At 36.3% G+C, this 23,673-nt stretch overlaps 1 protein-coding gene across 1 annotated transcript in view; it reads right to left on the bottom strand.

The window, feature by feature from the left end:
* Positions 1 to 6,458, bottom strand: part of LOC123529229 (protein SSUH2 homolog) — a 92,372-nt gene extending 85,914 nt beyond the window's left edge. The window contains exon 1 of the mRNA XM_045309464.2: positions 6,194 to 6,458. Coding sequence (XP_045165399.2) covers positions 6,194 to 6,209 — 16 coding nt within the window. The 5' untranslated portion in view covers positions 6,210 to 6,458. The remainder of the gene's footprint in view (positions 1 to 6,193) is intronic.
* Positions 6,459 to 23,673: the final 17,215 nt, after the last annotated feature.

The raw sequence follows: 23,673 nt of genomic DNA, 5'->3' as shown, positions 1-23,673 counted from the left end.
GTGAACCTGGGTTCATGTTATTGTTGGACAATTCGCGTGCCATAACCGTCTATATAGGTTTCTAAAGAAGCGATAATAAACATTGAGGGACATAATATCAGATAAAATATAAAGGTAACAAACACAGCATCTATATTTCGGTATGCAATCCCCGCTCCCCTCCACGACACACGTCATGTATGAATGTATGAACACTGATCAGATGGGGCGATTTTCTTGTCGGTATGAGGGAAATTTTGGGCTCGAATCAAGCTACAAACCGGACTGTTAATGATTATTATCTAGTCATGTTCCTTCCCTGATACGATGGTTAGGAAAGTTGACGTACCCGTAATAATGTACTCCTTCTTTTGAAGAGTATTCAATTCCTACCATGAGATTACTTTAACTAATTTTTCAGGAGGGCGTAGGTTCAAGCCCCTCAAGGACCAAACTTTATTCATTATATTTCTTTTTTCAAGTAAGATAAACTGTTGTTGTATTTTTTCTCAAGACTTATTATCATTGATCTGTCGTATAAAAGCGGAAATGTTTTATTTGACAGGCCATTTTTTGCAGTTTAAAATGAATTTAATCAGAAGGGTGAATGATTAGATATCTTTGAAAATACTTACATTTGTAACAGTTCTTAATTAGCTCGACTTTTTGAAGAAAAGGTAGAGCTATTGCACTCGCCCCGGCGTCGGCGTCGGTGTCGGCGTCGGCGTTGGTTAAAGTTTTTGATAAGGTCAAATATCTCTGTTACTATCAAAGCTATTGACTTGAAACTTAAACTAGTTCTTTACTATCAAAGTCTACACCAGGAGAAACAATCCCCATAACTCTGATTTGAATTTTGACAGAATTATGCCCCTTTTTAACTTAGAATTTTTTGTTAAAAGTCAAATATTTCTGTTACTATTAAAGCTTTTGACTTGAAACTCTAAATAGTTATTTACTATCAAAGTCTACACCAGGAGACACAATTCCCATAAGTCTGATTATAATTTTGACAGAGTTATGTCCCTTTTTAACTTGGAATTATTTTACTGACAAAGCTCGGATTCAGAGTCAAGCACTGAGAAAAGTCGAGCGCGCTGTCTTACGGACAGCTCTTGTTTTACAATTATTCTTTAGTTTACAAAGTTTGGAAGAAATGTAGGTAGGTAGGTTTTACTTCTGCCCTATGGTTATTTATGAATGCAGAGAGCAAGGCCATAATTTTTAAAAGTTGGAGCTTAATTTCTGTCCGACTAAATCCTTTTACTCGAGGCTCCCTAGAAAAATTGTTATCGACAATTTTATTTTGTGTCTTATAATTGTTACGCAATACTTTGAGGTTTCATTTAGAAAAAAAAATTGGAAAAATGAATTCTCTTCGATCGTTTTGCGCAATGGCTATCACTTTGAAATTTGTCTCTGTTTCAGCTGGAGGAAAAAAAAACAACAACATAATTTATGCAAAATTAACAAATAAAAAAAAAACAACGACACGGTAAAAGTCATTTAAAGATGAATTACAGTGCGAAAATATGTTAACTTCAGGACTGCATCAAGTTAATGTAATTGTTAAACATTACTAATACGGTCCCACTATCTTAATATAACCTGAAAACAGTTGAAAACGTGTTTTAAAACAAAACTCGCTTGCATCTACGCCCCCATCCTAAATTTGTCTCCGTTTCAGCTGGAGGAAAAAACAACAACATAATTTATACAAAATTAACAAATAAAAATCCCCAAACAAACAACAACGACACGGTAAAAATTGTTTAAAGATGAATCACAGTGCAAAAACATGTTACCTTCAGGACTGTATCAAGTTAATGTAATTGTTAAACATTACTAATACGGGTCCACTATCTTAATAATTAACCTGAAAACAGTTGAAAACGTGTGTTTAAACAAAACTCGCATACATCTACGCCCCCACCCTTTAAGGAAATTGGTGATAAAGTACTTTTTACATTATATCTTTCAGTATTCGTCAGAATGTTTAAAACGAATTTAGTATAAAAATAGCCTTAAAAACTACTGCTGTTAAATCAAGTAATGTGATAGTTTCTATCGTAAATGTAAACATTGTTTCTATAGCAAAATATAGCATGCACGCTGTTTAGGTATATAACACGTAGAATGTGGTCATTTGTTTCTTCTCACGTTACTGTGGCAATTCCACGCAGCGATTTCGTCCCGTAGTACCTATAGCAAATGATCTGAAAGAATAGATTCTTAAAGCCCACAATATAAGACCTGACATAACTCATATCACTATAAGTTCATTTTAATTGATATTTCATATTTCATGTTAGGTCGTCGAATAATGCGCAGTATAACTCCTATCGACAATTGTTTCTCGGAACCAGCGTTTGTTTGATTCGCATTAATTTTATAGACCGGGGTCATAATCTATAACGAAGCGGTCAACAGTGTTGAGTTACGAAAAAGTTCCATTCATGAAAAATCCAATTTTGATAAATTCAAGGCAAATTTGAGCGAATGTATTGCATAGACTTAGCACTTCATTGTGTGACATTTTCAGCCTGCCGATTCTGTTGCTTCTGTGATAAAAACGAGTAAAACGTAGGTTTCAGGACACTAAATTTTGAGGCAAAAATGGCCCAAAATGCACACCTTGAGCGACCTGTACCGAATTATCTGCAAATGACTGACCTAAAACGCATGCATCTTTTTAAAGCATGTGGCCAGACGAAAATAATGGTGGGAAGAAAAGTATCTCATAACCGTTTACTTTTTCCGCTATTTTGAGCTGAATCTGGATGGATGAATGACCGTTTCCATTTCGTCTGAATTCCGTTACCTCAGGTAAGACTTTAGACCAGGCCGTCTACACGGAGCTAGGAAAATCGATTCAAGTACATATTTACTTTACACAATAACTACTCGTACGCAGGAATCCTCAGTTCTGTATCTGTATCTGTATCTGTATGGTTATTACACTGCAGGACCTCGCGGTATATTCGCAGTGGGAGAGAGGCGTATTAGTCGCACGTCTGAAGGGCCGTTTTAAAGCCCTGTAATGTCCGCGCGCTTACAACCGAGGGTTCTAGATTGTTCCAATCAATAATTGTCTGTGGAAAGAATGAATGTTTATAAAGTTCACTTTTGCACTGTATAGGTTTAAAGCACTTGTTATGTTTAATTGCTGATCTGGTTACAATGTTAGATGTTGTAAAGTCACTAAAAGTTTTTGGTTTAATAAATCTCTTACCACAGATGGGGGCCAGATAGGATTCCATAGGCATAGCTGGCACCAGCCCCTGAGCCACCTTGAAGAAGAAGAATAATCTCGCCATCTTCCTTCTGTCCTGTAGTGGTTGGAGGTTGAGTTCCTGTAGCATTTTTGTTACGCATCCTTGTTCCTTGGTTTTATAGTCGCCTGTAATGAAACGTGCTGCTCTGCGTTGTACTTGTTCGATCTTATCTATATCACGCTGTATAAATGGATCCCAGACGATGGCACTGTATTCAAGAGTGGAACGTACAAGTGACAGGTACGCCGTTTTCCTGCAGTCTTTGGGGCAGTTTTTCAGGTTTCGTCTAAGAAATCCAAGAGTGGAGCTAGCTTTGTTGACAATCTTGTTTATGTGGTTTCCGAATTTTAGATCTTCTTGGAAGTTGACACCTAGGTAAGGATTCTCTTGCACCTGTTGAAGGATGTGGTCACCAAGTTGGTAAAAATTGGATGAGCGGTTATTAATGCTCATAACATACCATTTTTTAGCATTAAATTTCATGCCCCAAGTCTTGGCCCAGTCTTCAAGTGCGTGTAGATCGGCCTGTAGAACTACATGGTTTTGTCGAGAAGATATTTGTCGGTAGAGCAAACAGTCATCGGCAAAAAGACGAACTGAGGACGTAACACATTCTGGTAGATCACTGATGTGGCATAAGAAAGCTAGGGGTCCAAGAACAGTTTCCTGGGGGACTCCAGATTCGACCTCAACAGCTTCTGATGACTCGCCGTCAATGACTACTTGCATGGTCCTGTTTGTGAGGAAGTCACGTAGCCAGTTGTTTATGTTACCATTTATGCCATACTGCTCCATCTTATGAAGAAGGCTCTCGTGTGGGACCGTATCAAACGCCTTGGAAAAATCAAAGATCACAATGTCGATCTGCGAGTTCTCATCGTACATTTGAAGCAGGTCATGATAGGTGGTTAGTAGTTGGGACTCACAGCCTGATCTAAAGCCATGGTTCAAGGAGGATAAAATGTTGTTTCTATCAAGGTGGTCGAGGAGGTGTTTGCAGATTATGTGCTCTAGGAGCTTACAAGTGACACTGGTCAAGGATACTGGTCGATAATTTTCTGCGAGATGACAGTTGCCCTTCTTAAATACAGGTGATATATTGGCACTGCGCCAGTCGCTGGGTATGGCTCCTGAGTCCACTGATGTTTGAAAAATATGTTGTAGTGCTGGTGCGATGTACTCCGAGCAATTCTTCAGTATGATGTTCGGGATGTTATCTGGACCTCTTGCTTTGAAAATATCCATGTTTTTAAGGAGTTTGAGGATACCCTGTGTGGTGATCTTAAGCTTTCTGAGGGGGTATTTGGCTCTCTTACTAATCTCTGGTTTGCTGCTAACTTTCTTGGTGAACACCGACTTGAATTGTTCAACTAGGATTTGTGCTTTGTCCTTGCTTTTGTTGAAGAGTTGGCCGTTCTTTTTTAGCGGTTGTACTCCAGTGTTATCCTGCCTTCTTGACTTGACATAGCGCCAGAATGGTTTACTGTTCTTGTTATCAAGTGATTTTTGGATTGTTTCGTTTATGTGTTGGATTTCAGCTCTCTTAAATTCCTTCTTACATTCCCTCTGGAAGGTCTTGAAATGGCTCCAATTTCCAGTTTTTCGGGCCATCTTGTAGAGACGAGCTTTCCGACGAGTCATTCTTTTTAGCTTTCGATTAAACCATGGTAAAGATTTTCTTTTGTTACATATTTTTGAAGGTACAAATCTGGAGATAATATCATTTATTTCCGTCTTGAAAAGACTCCAAAGGCTCTCTATACTTTGGTCTTCATGTGATTTTAACATAGTGGGCAGTGATGACATCTGGAGATTAATATGTTCCCAGTTGGCTTTATGAAATAGAAAGATTTTCCGTGGCTTCTGTTTTATGTAGTGCGGCAGTACGTCTATATCAGTTACAATCATAGCATGGTCGCTGATGCCTGGAACAGATATGGAGCTCTTGACTAGGGATGGGTTTGAAGTAAACACCAGGTCGAGAGTGTTGCTGTCTCTGGTTGCCGGTTGCAGATGTACTTGAGTGAGACTGTGCTCTGCTGTGAAATCGATAAGGGCTTGCTGTACCTCGCGGTCTTGTGCACCTTTGGTGATGGTAAGTGTGTCCCAGTTGATGTTAGGGCAGTTAAAGTCGCCGGCGATAATAATATTCTTATCCTTCGCAGTTTGAGTGAGTTTCTTGACTGAGTCGCTGAGTCTGAGAATACAATCAAGGCTTCTGTGTGGTTCTATAAACATCATAAATAACCAGTTGAATATAAATGCCTTTAAAGTGCATCTGTCTATTTTATTTAAAAAACGTACCCGGGCCAAATGCGAAACTGGCCCCTGCCACTTTAACTTTGTGGAAACTCGATATATGGTTATAATAGTCTGGCGAATATCACCAGCCTAAAAACTGAAATACGGTTCTTTCAAAACAATTATTTTGTGTGATCTAGGCCTAGATCTACTGATCATAAAGTTTTTCTAGCATTCCGAAGAGCATTTAATAAAAACTAGTATTCGTAGGTAAACATCTACACTACAGGTAGAAATGTAAACATCTGCACTACAGGCAGAAATTAGTATAAACTGCCATAGCGATTCGGAATACCCGGAAATGACTCGAATTAAACGGCCGAGGTCACGGAGTTCGCGAACTTTTAAATGTATTTATATACGCAAAGCAAGTGATATTTCAGATTTCAGATAAAAGTTTTTTATTTGCATTTAAATGAATATGTATAGAATATTTTGTACATGTTGATTTAATTTTTATGAAAACTGGTTCGGCATACCCGAGGAGGCCTACACTGTAACTTCGTAGTCTACCAGTTTCAACTGTATGTAGGTTAGTCAAAATAATAGGACGTTTCGGGACAGCTTGGTAACTTTGGACTGTCTACATATGTTAAATCAATATAGTACATTTTTAGAACAAGAAGAAATTTACTTACAATCGCTTCCGGTCATTGTTTCGTTTCAATGATCAGTACACAGCTACTGAGCTAGATGGTATTTGTTCCGCACTACTTGATTATTTGATCTAGTTCATACAATCACATATTTTAACATCCTTGAACTGCATGCGCACTGAATTACTCTTTAATAACACATACTACAGGTAATTGCACTTATCTGAACACACCTGTTCAATGAAATCTCCCGTGAGGTCAGATTTTGTTCATCGATTATTCCGACCTGTTATAATATTGACAAATACCATCATTAGGCCTAAAAATAGATTGCTTGTTTCCGGTAACATACTAAATAAAAAGACAAACGGCGTAGAGGTAATAATGTTTGGCGCATGAAAAATTCTGAATATAAATAGGATGTACAGACAGAAAATATTTGGATATGTGTAACGGATATGCTTATTTTAGAAACAATTACTTACTATTTATTGTTACCATTTATTAAATAATCATATTAGGCAGTTTTAAGTCCTTAAACATAGATATTTTAAGTCTAGCCTAATTCATGTTCAGTCAACTAGGACTTTTCTACCTATTTTTGTATCTTTACAGTGAAAAGCGCATGTATTTCTTGCTTTTATCATTTTCTTCATTTTATTTGAATTAGTAAATTCAAGAAGGGCAGTTCAATAAGCTCTCAAACAGCTACATTTATTCTTTGGCATTTTGAAACTTATGTCATTTTATACAGTATAAAGATATTTTTATATCATCCCTTTTTCAAATAATTTTATCAGTAGGTTGTATTTCATGCAAAGTATGATTTTTCTAATTTTGACGGGAATAGTTTGCTATATATACTGAATTTTCTGCATGTACTTTTGGCCAGATCTACAGACGCTCAAGGTAACGTTTACCTATTATCGCCAGGCTGGTCATATCTCCCTTTATCCTTCTTTCCTCTCACTAAATTTATAACTCAGATTTTATTTTCGAGTGTATTTCAGATAATTAACATTGATAAAATGTAGTAAAACCTTATAAGTAAAATAAAGTATTTGTGTACTCTGAACTGGTTTTTCTTTTAGTTGCCAAACAACACACACTGGTCATAGCTTTCGCAGAAGCGGTGGTTCCAACGCCGCGGCGGTGAAGGATTCGTCGCAGAAGCGGTAGAGAAATATGGCCTACTGACTATATTTACGCTCTCATCGGTACTTTTTCTAACGAGTCTTTCACGTTTGACTGAAAACAACCAGTGAGAAAGGAGCCAACATGTGTATTCTTCCAGCCACAAACACTTGTTCAGTGCAATTCTGTGTCATTAATGTAAACACTTCTGTACAGTTTGACGAGATCTGCCGTTTTTGTAGAATTTCAGAAATGGTAAAATCTTGTACACAACGATCCCTGAGCACGTTTGCATCAAAATGTAAGTCTGACACTGTCAAGCAAAAACTTTTTCTCCGTAATCGGTGATTTTTCATTGCAAGCATACAAAATAATCGACCAAAAATCATTCCAACACAGTGTGCAGTGGGTACAGTTGCAACGCATTACGGTGGATCTTGTTTCTTTAATGTTCGCTATTGACTTTAAATTGGAGTAAACAGCATTTTCCCAGAATTTGATTGGGTAGGGCCATGAAATCACTTTGACATTAGATAGCAACAGAAACTGAAAGTTTAGAATAAATATGACATTGATTTGCACATCCGTAAATACATAATATCAAGTGACAATATTAATTTTCTGATTTGACCACATGCGACTTCTGCATCGTATGACTAAAGTACATTACAATTACTAATACGTAGCATACCTTAACAAAATGCCATTGAGCAGCTGTGTTACTGGAGTTAAGACTTTTTACAAGTAGGCTAATTTACCCCTTCTTCAACAATATTCTTTTATTTTAAGACGTTTACCACAGAATCTCAAAGTGTCCAGGAAAAAGTTTAGATTTTTTCTTAGTGACATTATGAGATTATTTGATTGCCCTTCGTCCGTCGTCCGTCAGTCGTCTGTCCGTCCGTCGTCCGTCCACAATTTCTTTTGAACACGATAGAGACCTCTTTTTTCAACAATTTTTAATCCCTGAAGGAGCCAAAATGTTAACCTTATGAACATGATAGCAGTGACATTTTACTTTCGACTTTTACCACACTAACACAAATTAAGTCACAATAAGATCTCGGTTCCTATTGGAAACCAGCTAGATTCCATCATATGTTCAAGAGATACTACCCCTGAAAGGGGCAAATTTTCTATTCTGGCCCTCTCAGCCATATAAGGTTTCATTTATGCTTGGATTTGATACAAACTTGCATATGTGTGCCCAATCACATGATCGCGCTACGTCATTTTGAGCCCAAAAGTGAAAGTGGAACGTAAACAAAAATTATAAATCAGGGCGTAAGTTTTATTATTCAATATATTGTGTTAACATCATGTACATCATTCGAAACCTATTTGAAAGTGCTACCCACGGTACTACGATTGTCCCTCCAAAACCTTCCCGTTTTTACGCTATTCCTTTTCAACCACTTTCGACAGGATGCGCTCAATGTGCAAGTCAGTTTAACAGGAATAGCATTAAAACGTACGGAAATCATAGTACCGGGGATAGCACTTTCAAATAGGTTTCGAATCATATGCATGATATAAACACAGTATATAAATTTAAAAAATTACGCCCTGATTTTCAATTTTTGCTTACCTTTCTGCTTTCACTTTCGAGCTCAAAATGACGTAGCGCGATCACGTGATTAGGTACACTGTACATGGAATTTTTATCTTAATACTCTCTAGGTCAAGTTCGAAACGTTGTCATGTGGGGTCAAAAACTAGGTCACCAGGTCAAATCAAAGGAAAAGACTGTTAACGCCATACGCCACATTCATGGCCTTATCTTCAGTAATGTTTATCACGATGATTCCAAGGCTAAGTTTAACTTTTAAAAGATAAACGGAGAAAACGAGTACAAACAACTAACAACAGACAAGCAGAAAGAAATGTTACAATAAATGAAAGACAAAAACTTCATTCTCCTCTGAAAACTGTCACAGCGCCAATCAAACATATTAAGAGACCTTTAACTCCTTGTTCTAGTTCCAAGAGGACGACAAGGAAACAGCTCATTTCAGTTATTCTTATTATAACAACTGAAGAGAAATTACAGCTGGGAACATACTTAAATATGATAAAACATGATTAAACAAGAAACGCGACAATGCCACGAAACCAGGTTTTCAACACTTTTCATCAGAATTAACAAGAGTGCCAGAATGTCACAATATACGCCCGTCACAGCAAATTTCTTTACTCTAGCACCTGTATTTGCAGATGTAATTTTAATTTTGTGGTTGTTTAGTAATCATTGTAATTCTTTTGTTTTTCTAAGTCCACAAAAAAACTCCTTACCAGGTAGAGATACCTTAAAATACACCTAAAATTAGAAAGTAACAACTATGTTGTACCACAGAAAAGTGGTCTTGGTTTTTCCCTACGGTCAATTATAAAAAAGTTACAATATAAGTTATTTATAGTAACAACTAAGGGAAGTTAATCTTAAAAAAAAAAATAAAAAAAAAAAAATAAAAAAAAAAAGTCCACACAGAAATCCTTACCAGGTAGAGATTGGTCAAAATACACCTCAAAATTGGATGTAACATGCATGTTGTACTACAGAAGAGTGGTCTCGATTTTTCCCTACGTCTAGTAATGAAAAAGTTACAATATAAGCTATTTATAGTAACAACAAAGGGAAGTAATTCTAAAGAAGGGAACTGCGCAAGACACTTCGTCTCATGATGGTGTATAATTGTGCCAAGTTACATCAAAATCCCTCTATGCATGAAGAAGATATGCTCCGGACAAAGTTTTCAGTCTTGTATCCTTTGACCTCTAAGTGTGACCTTGACCTTAGACCTAGGGACCTGGTTCTTGTGCATGACACTCCGTCTCTTGATGGTGAACAATTGTGCCAACTTTCATCAAAATCCCTCCATGCATGTAGAAGATATGCTGACCCTAACCCTAACCTAACCCTAACCCTATTTTTAGTAACAATGACCTTGACCTTGATCCCAGAAACCCCAAAGTCAATCCCAAGCTACAAATTTATATAAGTTTTCTATAAACCAAGTTTCATCATGATAGCTCATTCCTTAGTTAAGTTATTGACCGGAAACTCCAAAATCAATCCCAGCCTTTGTCTTGATATAAGCTACATACAAACCAAGTTTTATTTTAATATCTTTACCGAAACAAAAGTTATTGACCGGAAACCCTTTTTCTATTTTAAATAACAGTGACCTTGACCTTGACCCCAGAAACCCCAAAATCAATCCCATCCTTTGTCTTGATATAAGCTACATACATACCAAGTTTTATTCAAATATCTTTACCGAAACAAAAGTTATTGACCAGAAACACCAGTTTGACGCTGCCACCGCCGCTCGCCCGCCCGCCCGACCGACATCTACCCCAATCTAATAACTTAGGTTTTCGTTGAAAACCTGGTTAAAAACCTATAAAAATGACAAATGGTTGCAGCATGTGCAGTGTGTTGGAGAATACTCCCCCGCCCCCACCCGAATGCGAACCCGACTTCGATATTATGTGGCCAAAACAAAAAAGAGACAGCAGAAACCCTGTTAGTTGGTATATTAGATAAGTTGGTCTGTTCTATTACGTAAAAGTCGCATGTGGTAAGCATCTAATCAAACAATCGATATTTTCAGTTGATATTTTGTATATAATAAGGGAAAGGGAAAATGAAGAAAACCTTCATACTTTAATATCAATAATCATAACTGAGGTGTATTTAGTACGAAAGAACATTGCTTTATTATTTGGCAGTTGATTTAGTAAAATAATTATGGTTTAAAATAAAGCTTTTCGTGTGTGCATCCAATAGAACGGAAGTGCAAATCAACAGTATATTATTACTAAACATTAAGTTTCTGTTGCTGTCTGATGTCAAATTAAAGTGATTTCACGGACCTACCCAATCAAAATCCCAGGAAAATGCTGTTTACATAAGTAAAAAGTCCCTAACGAATATTAAAGAAACAAGATCCACCGTAATGCGTTGCAATTGTACCCACCGCACACTGCGTTGGAATCATTTTTGGTCAATTTTTTCATATGCCTGTAATGAAAATTCACCTATTCCGAAGAAATAGTTTTTGCTTGACAGGGCCTTACTTACGATTTGCTGCAAACGTGCTCAGGGGTCGTTTTGTACAAGATTTTACCATTTTTAATGGGAATTCTACAAAAACGGCAGTCGCTCGTCAAACTGTACAGAAGTGTTTACATTAATGACAAAGAATTGCACTGGACAAGTGCTTCTGGTTGGAAGAGTACACATGTGGGCTCCTGTCTCACTGGTTGTTTTCAGTCAAACGTGAAAAAGTCATTAGAAAACGTACCGATGACAGCATAAATGTAGTCAGTCGGCCATATTTCTCCACCGCTTCTGCGACGAATCCCCCACCGCCGCGGCGTTGGAACCACCGCTTCTGTGAAAGCTATGGCCAGTGTGAACAAAATAGATTTCAATTTAATACAATAATGAACCTGGGTTAATTTAAATCAGGAACTGTGACCACTCTTCGTCCGTCTGTCCGTCCAATTAAATCCTGTTCAAGTTGATACGTTAGTCAGTCCTGTTACATATGCATACAGGCCCGGATCCAGAAGTTTTCGAATGGGGGGCACCAGTCTAGAGCTAAAATGTCACCGCCAAGGTGCGTATAGCCACCCTTGCTATCCGGATAATACGAAATGCTGTGATTATTCCAAAATGCTACAAACTGGATGAACTGTCAAACTTGGTAAGGACATTGTTTTTTTTTCAATGTTTTCTAATTACTCATTTTAATCGTTTAAAGTGTTATAACTGATTCAACATGGTTAAGAAGCTGTATCATTTGCACTGAACAATTTGCATATGGGACATAATGTTCACTTTGGAAAGCCTTAAACAATGTTTACATTTTGCTTTTTAGAACGAGTTTGGCGATTCAAAACGTTGTCAACCTCATTTAATGGACTTTCGGTAATGAAATATTATTTTGTATTTTTCAGTGATTCTATAAACAATGATATGAACATATTCAGAAGTTTTTGTTTTAGATAAAATAATTTAAATTGAAAAATATATAAGCATATGTATTAGTCGATGGATATTGACCAAAGTGTTCATAGAAATTTCGAAGATAAAGCCCGAAATGTTATATGGATAACAGCCAACATTGTAGTTTGAAATTTTGCATATGCTGTTATTAGGGTAGAATGTTGTATTTTGAAGAAGTATACGCATGAAATGTGGTAACTTATTGCTGTAGCATGCTCATTGCAATGTATTATACACATAGTCAGTACCAGCTGTTCCTGAAACACAGTACCAGCTGTTCCTGAAAGATTTTTTCAAACGGGTAAATGTCTATATCTTTAATATTCGTCGCACTTTTAACAGAATTTAACTATTTTTGTTTGTTTCAGTTTTTAGCTCGACTGTACGAAGTATTGAGAGCTATCCTACTCGACCTGGCGTCGGCGTCGGCGTCTTTCCGCGTCCGCACTTTGGTTAAAGTTTTGATGCACTTTCTATTTATCTTTGTTATTATTAGATGGATTTACTTCAAACTTATATAGTTGTTCATCATCATCACCCACATCATATGACACAAGGATAATAACTCTGGCAGCAATATTTCATGAATTATCCTCCTTTTTTACTTAGAATTTCAGGTTAAAGTTCTGGTGCACTTTTACTTTATCTCAGTTATTACAGAATGGATTTGATTCAAACTTGAAGTAGTTGTTCAACATCATCACTCACATCATATGACACAAGGGGTATAACTCTTGCACCATTATGTTATGAATTATTCCCCCTTTTTCCTTAGAATTTCAGGTTAAAGTTTTGGTACACTTTCAGTTTATCTCAGTTATTACTAAATGGATTTGATTCAAACTTGAAATAATTGTTCAACATCATCACTCACATCATGACACAAGGGCCATAACTCTTACACCATTATGTTGTGAATTGTCCCCCTTTTTACTAATAATTTTAGGTTAAAGTTTTGATGCACTTTCACTCCAAATTAGTTATTTCTGAATGGATTTGATTCAAACTTTAAATAGTTGTTCCACCTTATCACCCACATCATATGACACAAGGTTAATAACTCTGTCACCAATTTTTTATGAATTATGCCCCTTTTAATTAGAATTAAAGTTCAATTTTGATGCATTTTCATTATATCTCAGTTATTTCAAAATGGAATTGATTCAACATGACACAAGGTGCATCATGCTTGCATCAATGTTTAATGAATTATGCGCCCTTTTTGCTAAGAATTATACTTATTTGATGAGTTTGATAAACTTGATCCTTATCTCTCTGAATACTTAATACTTTTGACACAGACTCAAGCTATTATCTAATATTTCATCCACATTGGAGTCATTAAACACTCAAGTGACAGCTCCAGCTTCGTCAAATGTGCCCCGTTTCACTATCCAGCATGGAAATAGTCGAGCGCGCTGTCTCCTGTGACAGCTCTTATTAGCACCACTATTTGGAGAATAAGGGGCTATTCTACTCGCCCCGGCGTAGGCGTCAGCGTTGGCGTGACCCTTCTTTGTTAAAGTTCTTCGGCAACCTTTGTTTTTCTGTCATATCTTTGTTACTATTGCTTATATCTTATTGTAACTTCACATAGACATTGTCCAGTATACAAATAATTTATATATAGGGGCTGAGCCCATTATACCCAAGGTCAAGTTCACCAAGCTGTTATACTTTGGTTATTTGTAAGGTTTAAGTTTTTCGGCAACCTTCGTTTTTCTGTAATATCTTTGTTAATATTGCTTATATCTTACTATTACTTCATATAAAGATTATCCAGTATACAAACAAAGTACAAGTAGGGGCTGAATCCATAATACCCAAGGTCAAGGTCACCAAGAAGTTATACTTAGGTTAGTTTTAAGGTTGAAGTTTTTCGGCAACCTTTGTTTTTCTGTCATATATCTATGTGCTTTATATGGAATATGGAAACCTTGGGGTAAAATGGGACAGCGGGGAAAAATAATACTTATACACATGTGTACTTGATACCAGGAAGGTGCAAATTGTACGCTGTGCCTTTTACCAGTATAAGAAAATGTTAAAAGTTTCATACCATCATGTTGTTACAAAGTAATTTACAAAAACATGTTCACACACACAAAACTGGTCAATCTGTAATGGGATGTCAATGAAAAGAAATCAATGTCGGCTATTATCCACTTTCAAAGACAACGCATGTAGGATATTATCCATGGTCATTTTCGGCTTTTATCCATTTTTCACACAAGGATCAATATAAATGGTTTTGACATAAAAACGGCAGAAGTAAACAACTTACTTGTCACTATGTCAGATAGTAAAATGGTAGAGCCGTATATACAGTGAATTACAAGCATAAAAACCACTCTAAATATTTTTTATGAATTTTCAAACTAAACTTACATTATTTTCGTAAATTATTTAACATATTGTGTATTGTATTCACAAAATTACAGTAAAATAGTTTGAATTCCATGGAAACAAATCACCAGTCGTTCTTTTTGCAACATCTGGTGGTTAAAATCTCTTATCAAGCCGCAGCAACTTAACGAAAAACCTGAAATTTTCAAAATCGCTGATCGGCCTTACTTGGAATTATCACAGCATTTCGTATTATCCGGATAACAAGGGTGATAGCGAGGTATTGGAGGGGAGGCCTCTGGTGTGTTTATTGGTGGGTGTACTCCCCTAATTTCAGAGGGGTCAGAGGACTCTCCGCTGGAAATTTTGAAACTCAGGCATGAAATGGTGGCCTCTGGTGCATTTTAAGTCTAAATTTTGAGGTAATAGAGGGGTTACTCCCCTCTTGGCGGGGGGAGGGGGGGGGGGGGGTGACGGTTGGGAGTCTGGGGCTCTCCCCTGGAAATGTTTGAAATACAGGCATGAAATGGTGGCTTCTGGTGCATTTTAGGTCTAGATTTTGAGGAACGGAGGGGTAACTACCTTGTTGAATGGGGGTCAGGGGGCTCTCCCCTGGAAAATTTTGAAATACAGGTATGAAAAGGTGGCCGCTTGGTCTAAATTTAAAAAAAAATATTCCTTTGCCAAAATAGTAGGGTGCATCTTTGATGAGTATGCTCACTTCTCAGCCAACTGGGGTGGGCGGGGGCACGGGCCCCCTCGGCCCGGTCCTGGATCCGGGCCTGGCATATACGAACACATTATTCCTTTGAAAATATTTCAACTAAGCAGCAAATTTAAATGATCAGTAGGTATCCTTTCAGTAATAGAAGGTCAAAATGATTTGACGTCCTGGGCTGATTTTGAAATAATTTCGTGTTGGGTCAGAATCCCTCATAAGTAACCCACTAGCACAATATGTCGACCAGCATACAATTAGTTGGACTGGAAAAAAGGGCTAAAAGTGGCAGGGGCCAGTTTCGCATTTGGCCCGGGTGCGTTTTTTAAATAAAATAGACAGATGCACTTTAAAGGCATTTATTGTTCCTTCTCTTGAGAAGGAATATTTTAATTCGGTAAGTCACACTTTACTGAGCTACTGATATCGAAAGCTGTTGTAATTACAAGCTGGCCAATTAAACTCCGTGACCTAGGAAATAACCTGACGTTAAACTATGGATTTATACCAGATGCCTACAGAATATTCGGAAAATATATCTGTTTCTTTCAAAATTATTTCTATCATGGAGTGTTTCCATCAAATACTGAGTTGTACGTACTAGCAAATACCAAATCACTCATACGTCACGTCCTCAATGTCGTCAGGCTCCTTACAGCGGGTGGTATACACAGCGAAGCTATCTGTCAAGTATGCAGATCGCGTGTCACTGATATCAATAGACACATGATTTCGGAATGCATTGGTTTTCATGAAATCAGAAAATCATCCCTTGTCGCAGTACTTGAAAATTTTGGGTACACAGTATTCCAGTATCTGTGCTATGATAATTCAGAACATTTTCTGCGCTGCCTGATAGACCCGGATATATTGACAGTACTAGGTTCAGAGGCTAGCAAGTCCCAGGACTATATGAACTTAACATATAAGCCCATTGGTTCTGCGCAAAGCGCTTATAAGTTATCTGCTAATTCTTAATAGTTTAACTGTACTTGTAATCAATTCCCAGGCCCTTCCTTAAAGTGATCTTGTTTTTTCGTTTCGGCAAGATTTCTAACAATAAGGAATGGTTGATTATATATAGCGCATACTAATTTGATGAATCACTCATGTGATTAAATTTAACATGACGACAAAATTCTGTTTGCATTACTTGAAGTCTTAACATATATTGGTATGTATTAACATATATTGATATGTATTAACATATATTGATATGTGTATATGTATGTGTACGTATAAGTATACTAGTTTTGACCAATATATAGATGAAACGTGTGATTTTAAATATGTATCATAAAACTTTATATATATAAAGAACTGTTAAGAGAACCATTATTAACCAAGCAAATTACGAATACATGACCAGGCTGACGAACGACGTCACATTATTTCAATTTTTTAGCATTCAGTCTGAAATTGCACCATGTAATGCCTGGCGGTTTAGCCAACTGTACTGCGAGTATTTACCGTACTGTCGGACGGTGGTGTTTGTATTAAGTCAGATATTTGCTAAAGATTGCATCAGAATATGCCCACAATGTCAATGTCTGTCACGATCAGTTGTACACCATGTGATGTTATTTTGCCCCTTTAAAGACACTTACAGACATCAGATGTGGAAAAGAATACATATATTATTAGGTAGAGAAAAATACTTCTCTTTCTGTTCATTATACTACAAAGAGCAATTTATTGAGCTACTGTCGGGGTTTCCAGCCCTTAATATTGAAGATGAAAAAAAGTATCCCTTTTTAAAACTGTTGCTAAGTCAACCCATTATTTGTATCTTCCGCTTCTTAGAATTATAATGTGATAAACATCTGAAAAGCCCAATTGACAGTTTATGTGCAGAGCCAAAATGGAAAGTCTACATGTTGTATATTGTTGTTATATCACTTCCTATATAATTGCACATTTGAAATTGTATATATTATGTATATAAAGAACACTGTTAATATGTGTTTATAACTGGCTGTAAATGTTTAACTTGTATATATATTACATTTGCATTGTCTGTAAATATTATATGCTCTTCTACATGGAGGAAATAAAGAATATCTACCTAATTGAGGCGACTCTCTACCTGAACGCGTTCCATGGATTACATATTACTAAGCCCGAGGATGATTGATTGATTCTTTTATTTCCTCCATTCTTGAAGAACATAACATATGTACATTCAGTCGACCAGATAGACATATATCAGCAAATTTAAATGTAAACAACTAAATATTATCGTTACATTCAAATGCATGCTTAATATGTGAAAACAAACCCCATTGCGACCCTCTAATTATGCGCAACAAATTCACGCATCGAATCGTAATGGATGTTTCATTGCCGTATTTACTCTACTGAAAGTGGTAACATATTTAATTTGTTGATGGATTTAACAATTTATGAACAGAACAGAACAGATATTTTATGTTAAATAACTAGCGTAAATACTTACCTGACATTTTTGGCAGTATAAAACAGACATTGCAACCAAAATTTTACAAGATGATCAGTTTATACTTATATAGATGTGCCCTAGAAGGAACTTTTGCTATGCTTTAACTTGTATTCAACTGGTTATTTATGATGTTTATAGAACTGAGGATTCCTGCGTACGAGAGTAGTTATTGTGTAAAGTAAATATGTGCTTGAATCGATTTTCCTAGCTCCGTGTAGACGGCCGGGTCTAAAGTCTTACCTGAGGTAACGGAATTCAGACGAAATGGAAACGGTCATTCATCCATCAAGATTCAGCTCAAAATAGCGGAAAAAGTAAACGTCTTTGAGACACTTCCACCATTATTTTCGTCTGACCACATGCTTTAAAAATATGTATGTGTTTTAGGTCAGTCATTTGCAGATAATACGGTACAGGTCGCGCAAGGTGTGCATTTTGGGCCATTTTTGCCTCAAAATTTAGTGTCCTGGAACCTGCGTTTTACTCGTTTTTATCACAGAAGCAACAGAATCGGCAGACTGAAAATGTCACATAATGAAGTGCTAAGTCTATGCAATACATTCGCTCAAAACTTGCCTTGAATTTATCAAAATTGGATTTTTCATGATTTTTTTCGCACTGTTATCAGCGCAGATTTGTGGAATTTTCAAATCTACTGTCCCTTGCCCCCATAAAGCAGTTGAATGAAAATAAGACCATAGCTTTTAAATCCCTAGCGACCATTATTTTCATGCATTATTTAAGATTTTTCAGCTGACCTTCTTGCCTCCATTGGTGATGTTATTGTTTTCGTCTGCACTTGCCATAGCGAGGCTCCAGTGGGGAAAACCCCTGGTGTCAAATTATGTATAGGTATCGCCACTGGCACCAGACCAGAAAGAAAATGCCTCTGTACATGTTATACCCTACCCCTAGGTATTCTGTAAGAACCATGGTCGTGAACGGGAAAATATACTAACTCATTTCAATCGCGCATTTCACAACTAAAACACGCAGTTCGGTAAATGTGTACTATGGATATTAAACACGCGATAATTTATCTTCCATTCTGTACCGGTCACTTTTCTTCAACACTTCTTGTCTTAGAAAAACAACGCGTATTTTACAGTTTTTCAACGTTATACAAAAAAACTTGCTTGAACTTCCCTGGTGAAGTTCCGTTCTAGATTACAGAACCATTCTGATTGGCTGATGTGAAAATGTATGTCAATCGTCATTTTACTACACGTGTATGCTAAAATGCGTATGTGCAGGATAAATGTGCAAAATGAATTAAATAAACAGAACAGATGTTTACCAATGTATGATTTCAAATTCAAAATCACATACAAGATGAATTTCATTCACCATTTCGAGTTTTATTGTATAACTGTGAATATTTTGCATTCTGTTTTTGTTTGTTTACATTTCGCCTAACATGTGCACACTGCTGTGACCTCTAGACCGGATGTTCATTAGGGGAGTTCACGCAAGTTTTTTCTGTAACGTTGACGGAAGCATAAAATATGTGGAGCATCTCTGCAACATGGAATATTGAGACAATGTGACTGGTGCACGATGGAAGATAAATTATCGCTTGTTCAATATACTAGGTACGCATTCACCGATCTGCGCGTTTTAAGTGAGCAATATGCGATTGAAATGGGAAAGTATATTTTCCCGTTCATGACCATGGTTCTTATAGAATACCTAGGGTAGGGTAAAACATGTACAGAGGCATTTTCTTTCTGGTCTGGTGCCAGTGGGTATTGCACAGTAATAAGGCGCTTTGAAATGTAAACAAACAAAACTATATTAAAAACTTAAGTCAATACACAACGTTTACGCTGCAGATAGTAATTCCTCGTTGGCCGAGCGGTATTGGTATCCGTCTGATACTTTTTCGTCGGGAGTTCGATTCCGGACCCGTAAAAAGTATTTGCAAAACTGTACTTAATTTCTTTTTTTTTTTTTAATATGATTCAACGAAAACAACACAAATTTGTTAATCTAATACTAACGTGTTCACTAACTTATATATTATGTCACTGTTATCACGTAATCATGTTTAAATACGCTTCATCTTTAATATAATCTAAAGTTTTTTAGGTTTTCGTGAATAATTGGAAATTAGAGACAAACAAACTTACACAAAGTATATAAATTAAATGCAAAATAAAATAAAAAAATGACGGATGCAAGGTTCGGACCATCAAAACTATCACTACAAAATTATTATATGTCTATCCACTCAAGCTACTGCACCATCAAGCCAACTATTGATCTTACTTCCAATATATTTTGTTTTAAAAGAGATTGCTAAGAATTGATTGTTTATTTACATGTTGTTAAAAATAAAAAAAAACTCCATAATACTGTGCGGTACATATGGGAATAACTCCGTTTCGTGAAATAATAACAAAGAATTGTTAAATTTTCTGCTTTATTTTCACGAAGAACATGAATTTGCCGTGTGTGCGAAACCGCGTACAGTCCGAAACCGGGAACACTGACTCTACAGCACTCATTCATCTGTAAGCGAGGTCACGGCCTGTAAACACTGGCTCGTCCTCTTTGAGGAGATGAATTGAAAAAAGAGCCAATGATACTTCCGAGGAGGCGCTAATGACCGGAACTTTATGCAGAATGTAAACAAAGAAGAAGGGTGAGATGATTGTTTCCTTTCTCAGATAAATTTAAGGCCCTATTTAAAAAAATAGCCAATGTAGTTCCACTCAGAAATGATTATACTTTTTATATATGCAGGCCATTTTGCAAGGTAAATGCATTCCTTGACGTGAGAACTTTTAAAAGTTGGAAAATGGGGCAAGTTCGAACCAAAAGTGGAGATTTACCCACATATTTCGCCCTAATTTACACAAATAAGAGTAAACATACATTGTACCAATTTTTCCCATAATGGTATGTTAAATCTGAATTATTTATGTGTTTTAACGGCGGGTTTTACCCCTCTATGTTCAATTTTGGCTAAGAGGAGGAGCCAAAGCCTTGGAGAAGGCGCAAATGTCCAGAGTCGGAGCCACTGACCAGTTCTTTTCCTGATTGATTAACACTCGTATAAAGCGTTTTCGTTCTCGCAATGTAATATCTATTTCGTTTAAATGTTTGTAATTTGATGCTTGATATTGTATTATACTACCCAAATGCACATACTCTACCTAAAATAACAAGAGCTGTCCATAAGACAGCGCACTCGACTTTTCTCAGTGCTTGAGTCGGAATTAGAGCTTTGCCAGTAAAAGCTTTATACAACTTAAAAGTTCTAAGTTAAAAATGGGCATAACTCTGTCAAAATTCAAATCGGAGTTATAGGGATTGTTTCTCCTGGTGTAGACTTTGATAGTGAATAACTGTTTTAAGTTTCAAGTCAATAGTTCCATTCACTACTAAATTTGACCAACAAAGATGAGTTTAGAAATGTGTGTAAATGTATCAAAGAGGCAATCAAAAAAAGAAATTTGGTTATTATTAATACATTATAAAGAACCCATGTTATTGTATTCTCACTTCCTTTGTTAATTGCATTATATCTGATTATATATTATATGTCTAGGTATTGTTTTCTCTTTTCTAGTTAACAACATGTTTGTTACTTTCTTTAAAATTGTATGAACGTGACTATGTATATTGTAATATTGGTGTTTAGACCACTGGCACCAGACCAGAAAGAAAATGCCTCTGTACATGTTTTACCCTACCCTAGGTATTCTATAAGAACCATGGTCATGAACGGGAAAATATACTTTCCCATTTCAATCGCATATTGCTCACTTAAAACGCGCAGATCGGTGAATGCGTACCTAGTATATTGAACAAGCGATAATTTATCTTCCATCGTGCACCAGTCACATTGTCTCAATATTCCATGTTGCAGAGATGCTCCACATATTTTATGCTTCCGTCAACGTTACAGAAAAAACTTGCGTGAACTCCCCTAATGAACATCCGGTCTAGAGGTCTAAGCAGTGTGCACATGTTAGGCGAAATGTAAACAAACAAAAACAGAATGCAAAATATTCACAGTTATACAATAAAACTCGAAATGGTGAATGAAATTCATCTTGTATGTGATTTTGAATTTGAAATCATACATTGGTAAACATCTGTTCTGTTTATTTAATTCATTTTGCACATTTATCCTGCACATACGCATTTTAGCATACACGTGTAGTAAAATGACGATTGACATACATTTTCACATCAGCCAATCAGAATGGTTCTGTAATCTAGAACGGAACTTCACCAGGGAAGTTCAAGCAAGTTTTTTTGTATAACGTTGAAAAACTGTAAAATACGCGTTGTTTTTCTAAGACAAGAAGTGTTGAAGAAAAGTGACCGGTACAGAATGGAAGATAAATTATCGCGTGTTTAATATCCATAGTACACATTTACCGAACTGCGTGTTTTAGTTGTGAAATGCGCGATTGAAATGAGTTAGTATATTTTCCCGTTCACGACCATGGTTCTTACAGAATACCTAGGGGTAGGGTATAACATGTACAGAGGCATTTTCTTTCTGGTCTGGTGCCAGTGGTTTAGACGATGTACGATGTACAAGTCTCAATAAAATTCTGTTCTGTTCTGTTCTGTTTGATAGGAACAATGATATTTGATGCTATCAAAAGGGTTAACCAAAAGGGTTAACCAAAAACTCTCTGTTAAAAAGGGGCATAACTCCATCAAAATTCAAATCAGTTACAGGGATTGTTTCTCCTGGTGTAGACTTTGATAGTAAATAACTATTTTAAATTTAAAGTCAATAGCTTTGATAGTAACAGAGATATTTGACTTTATAAAAAAAGACCAACGACGACGCCGACTCCGACGGCGGTGCAAGTGCAATAGCTCCACATTTTCTTCGAAAAATCGAGCTAAAAATATATGTGTATGTATCAATGCAACGGCTACATAGTTTAATGTTAAATGGGCAATTTTATTTTAAATGTTTGAAAGGAATCGCAAAGAAAGGATGCCCAATTCTGTATGATATTATTACTCCTGTTCGTTCCAGATGAGTCTGTTTAAAAGTAACAACATACATGTTTCCTTACAAACGTTATTTAAGTAAAATTATAAAATTGTATTTATAATTCTGTAACTGTAAGCTTAGTAACGGTCAGTACACATTCTGACTACGTAGCATTAATTAAAAACAAAGTCTGACATAAAATATTGCCTCAACAGATGGCACCCTATTTACAAACTCCCAGTACTAAATAATAACTTAATATGACTTTGACTGCAGAACGACTGACAAACGGACAAGGATAAGACAAAACCTATATGCGGTTCGACCGGGGAATAAACATCTAACGTTTTCAGTTTCATTGTTATCGTTAGAACATCTGGGAGAGTATTTTGAGTGTTAGCATTTTCTCATATATGTAATCGAATTAAGCAATTTACAAGTAAACAAATATATTTATTTAGCATTCGTAAGTACCTAGTGAAGCACATATTGCAATTGCATTTCAAGACTACCACAAAAACACTAACTATTAAAAAATCCAAAATGCGTTCGACACGAAAACCGTTGTGCATTAGGAAATATCCCTTACATAGAAAATATCATAATTATACAACTTATATGATATCAATGAAAATACTTTTGATGAAGAGTGTTTGTTAAATTGTCCTATCTTAATAGAAGAAGTTCTGGATGCAGTAAAGTCGTTGAAAAGAGACAAATCCTGTGGAAATGATTGTTTATTAAATGAATATTTTATAGAATCCATTGACATTTTGGCTGGCCATTTATGCGATATTTTTAATGGTATACTAAGTAGCGGTTTTTTCCCTGAAACTTGGACCGAGGGTGTAATTGTACCTCTACATAAAAAAGGTGATAAGGG

The sequence above is a fragment of the Mercenaria mercenaria genome, chromosome 13 (assembly GCF_021730395.1).
Source record: "Mercenaria mercenaria strain notata chromosome 13, MADL_Memer_1, whole genome shotgun sequence".
Lineage (NCBI taxonomy): Eukaryota > Metazoa > Mollusca > Bivalvia > Venerida > Veneridae > Mercenaria > Mercenaria mercenaria.
The sequence above is the reverse complement of the archived record's forward strand: the minus strand, read 5'-3'. Positions and strand labels throughout refer to the sequence as shown.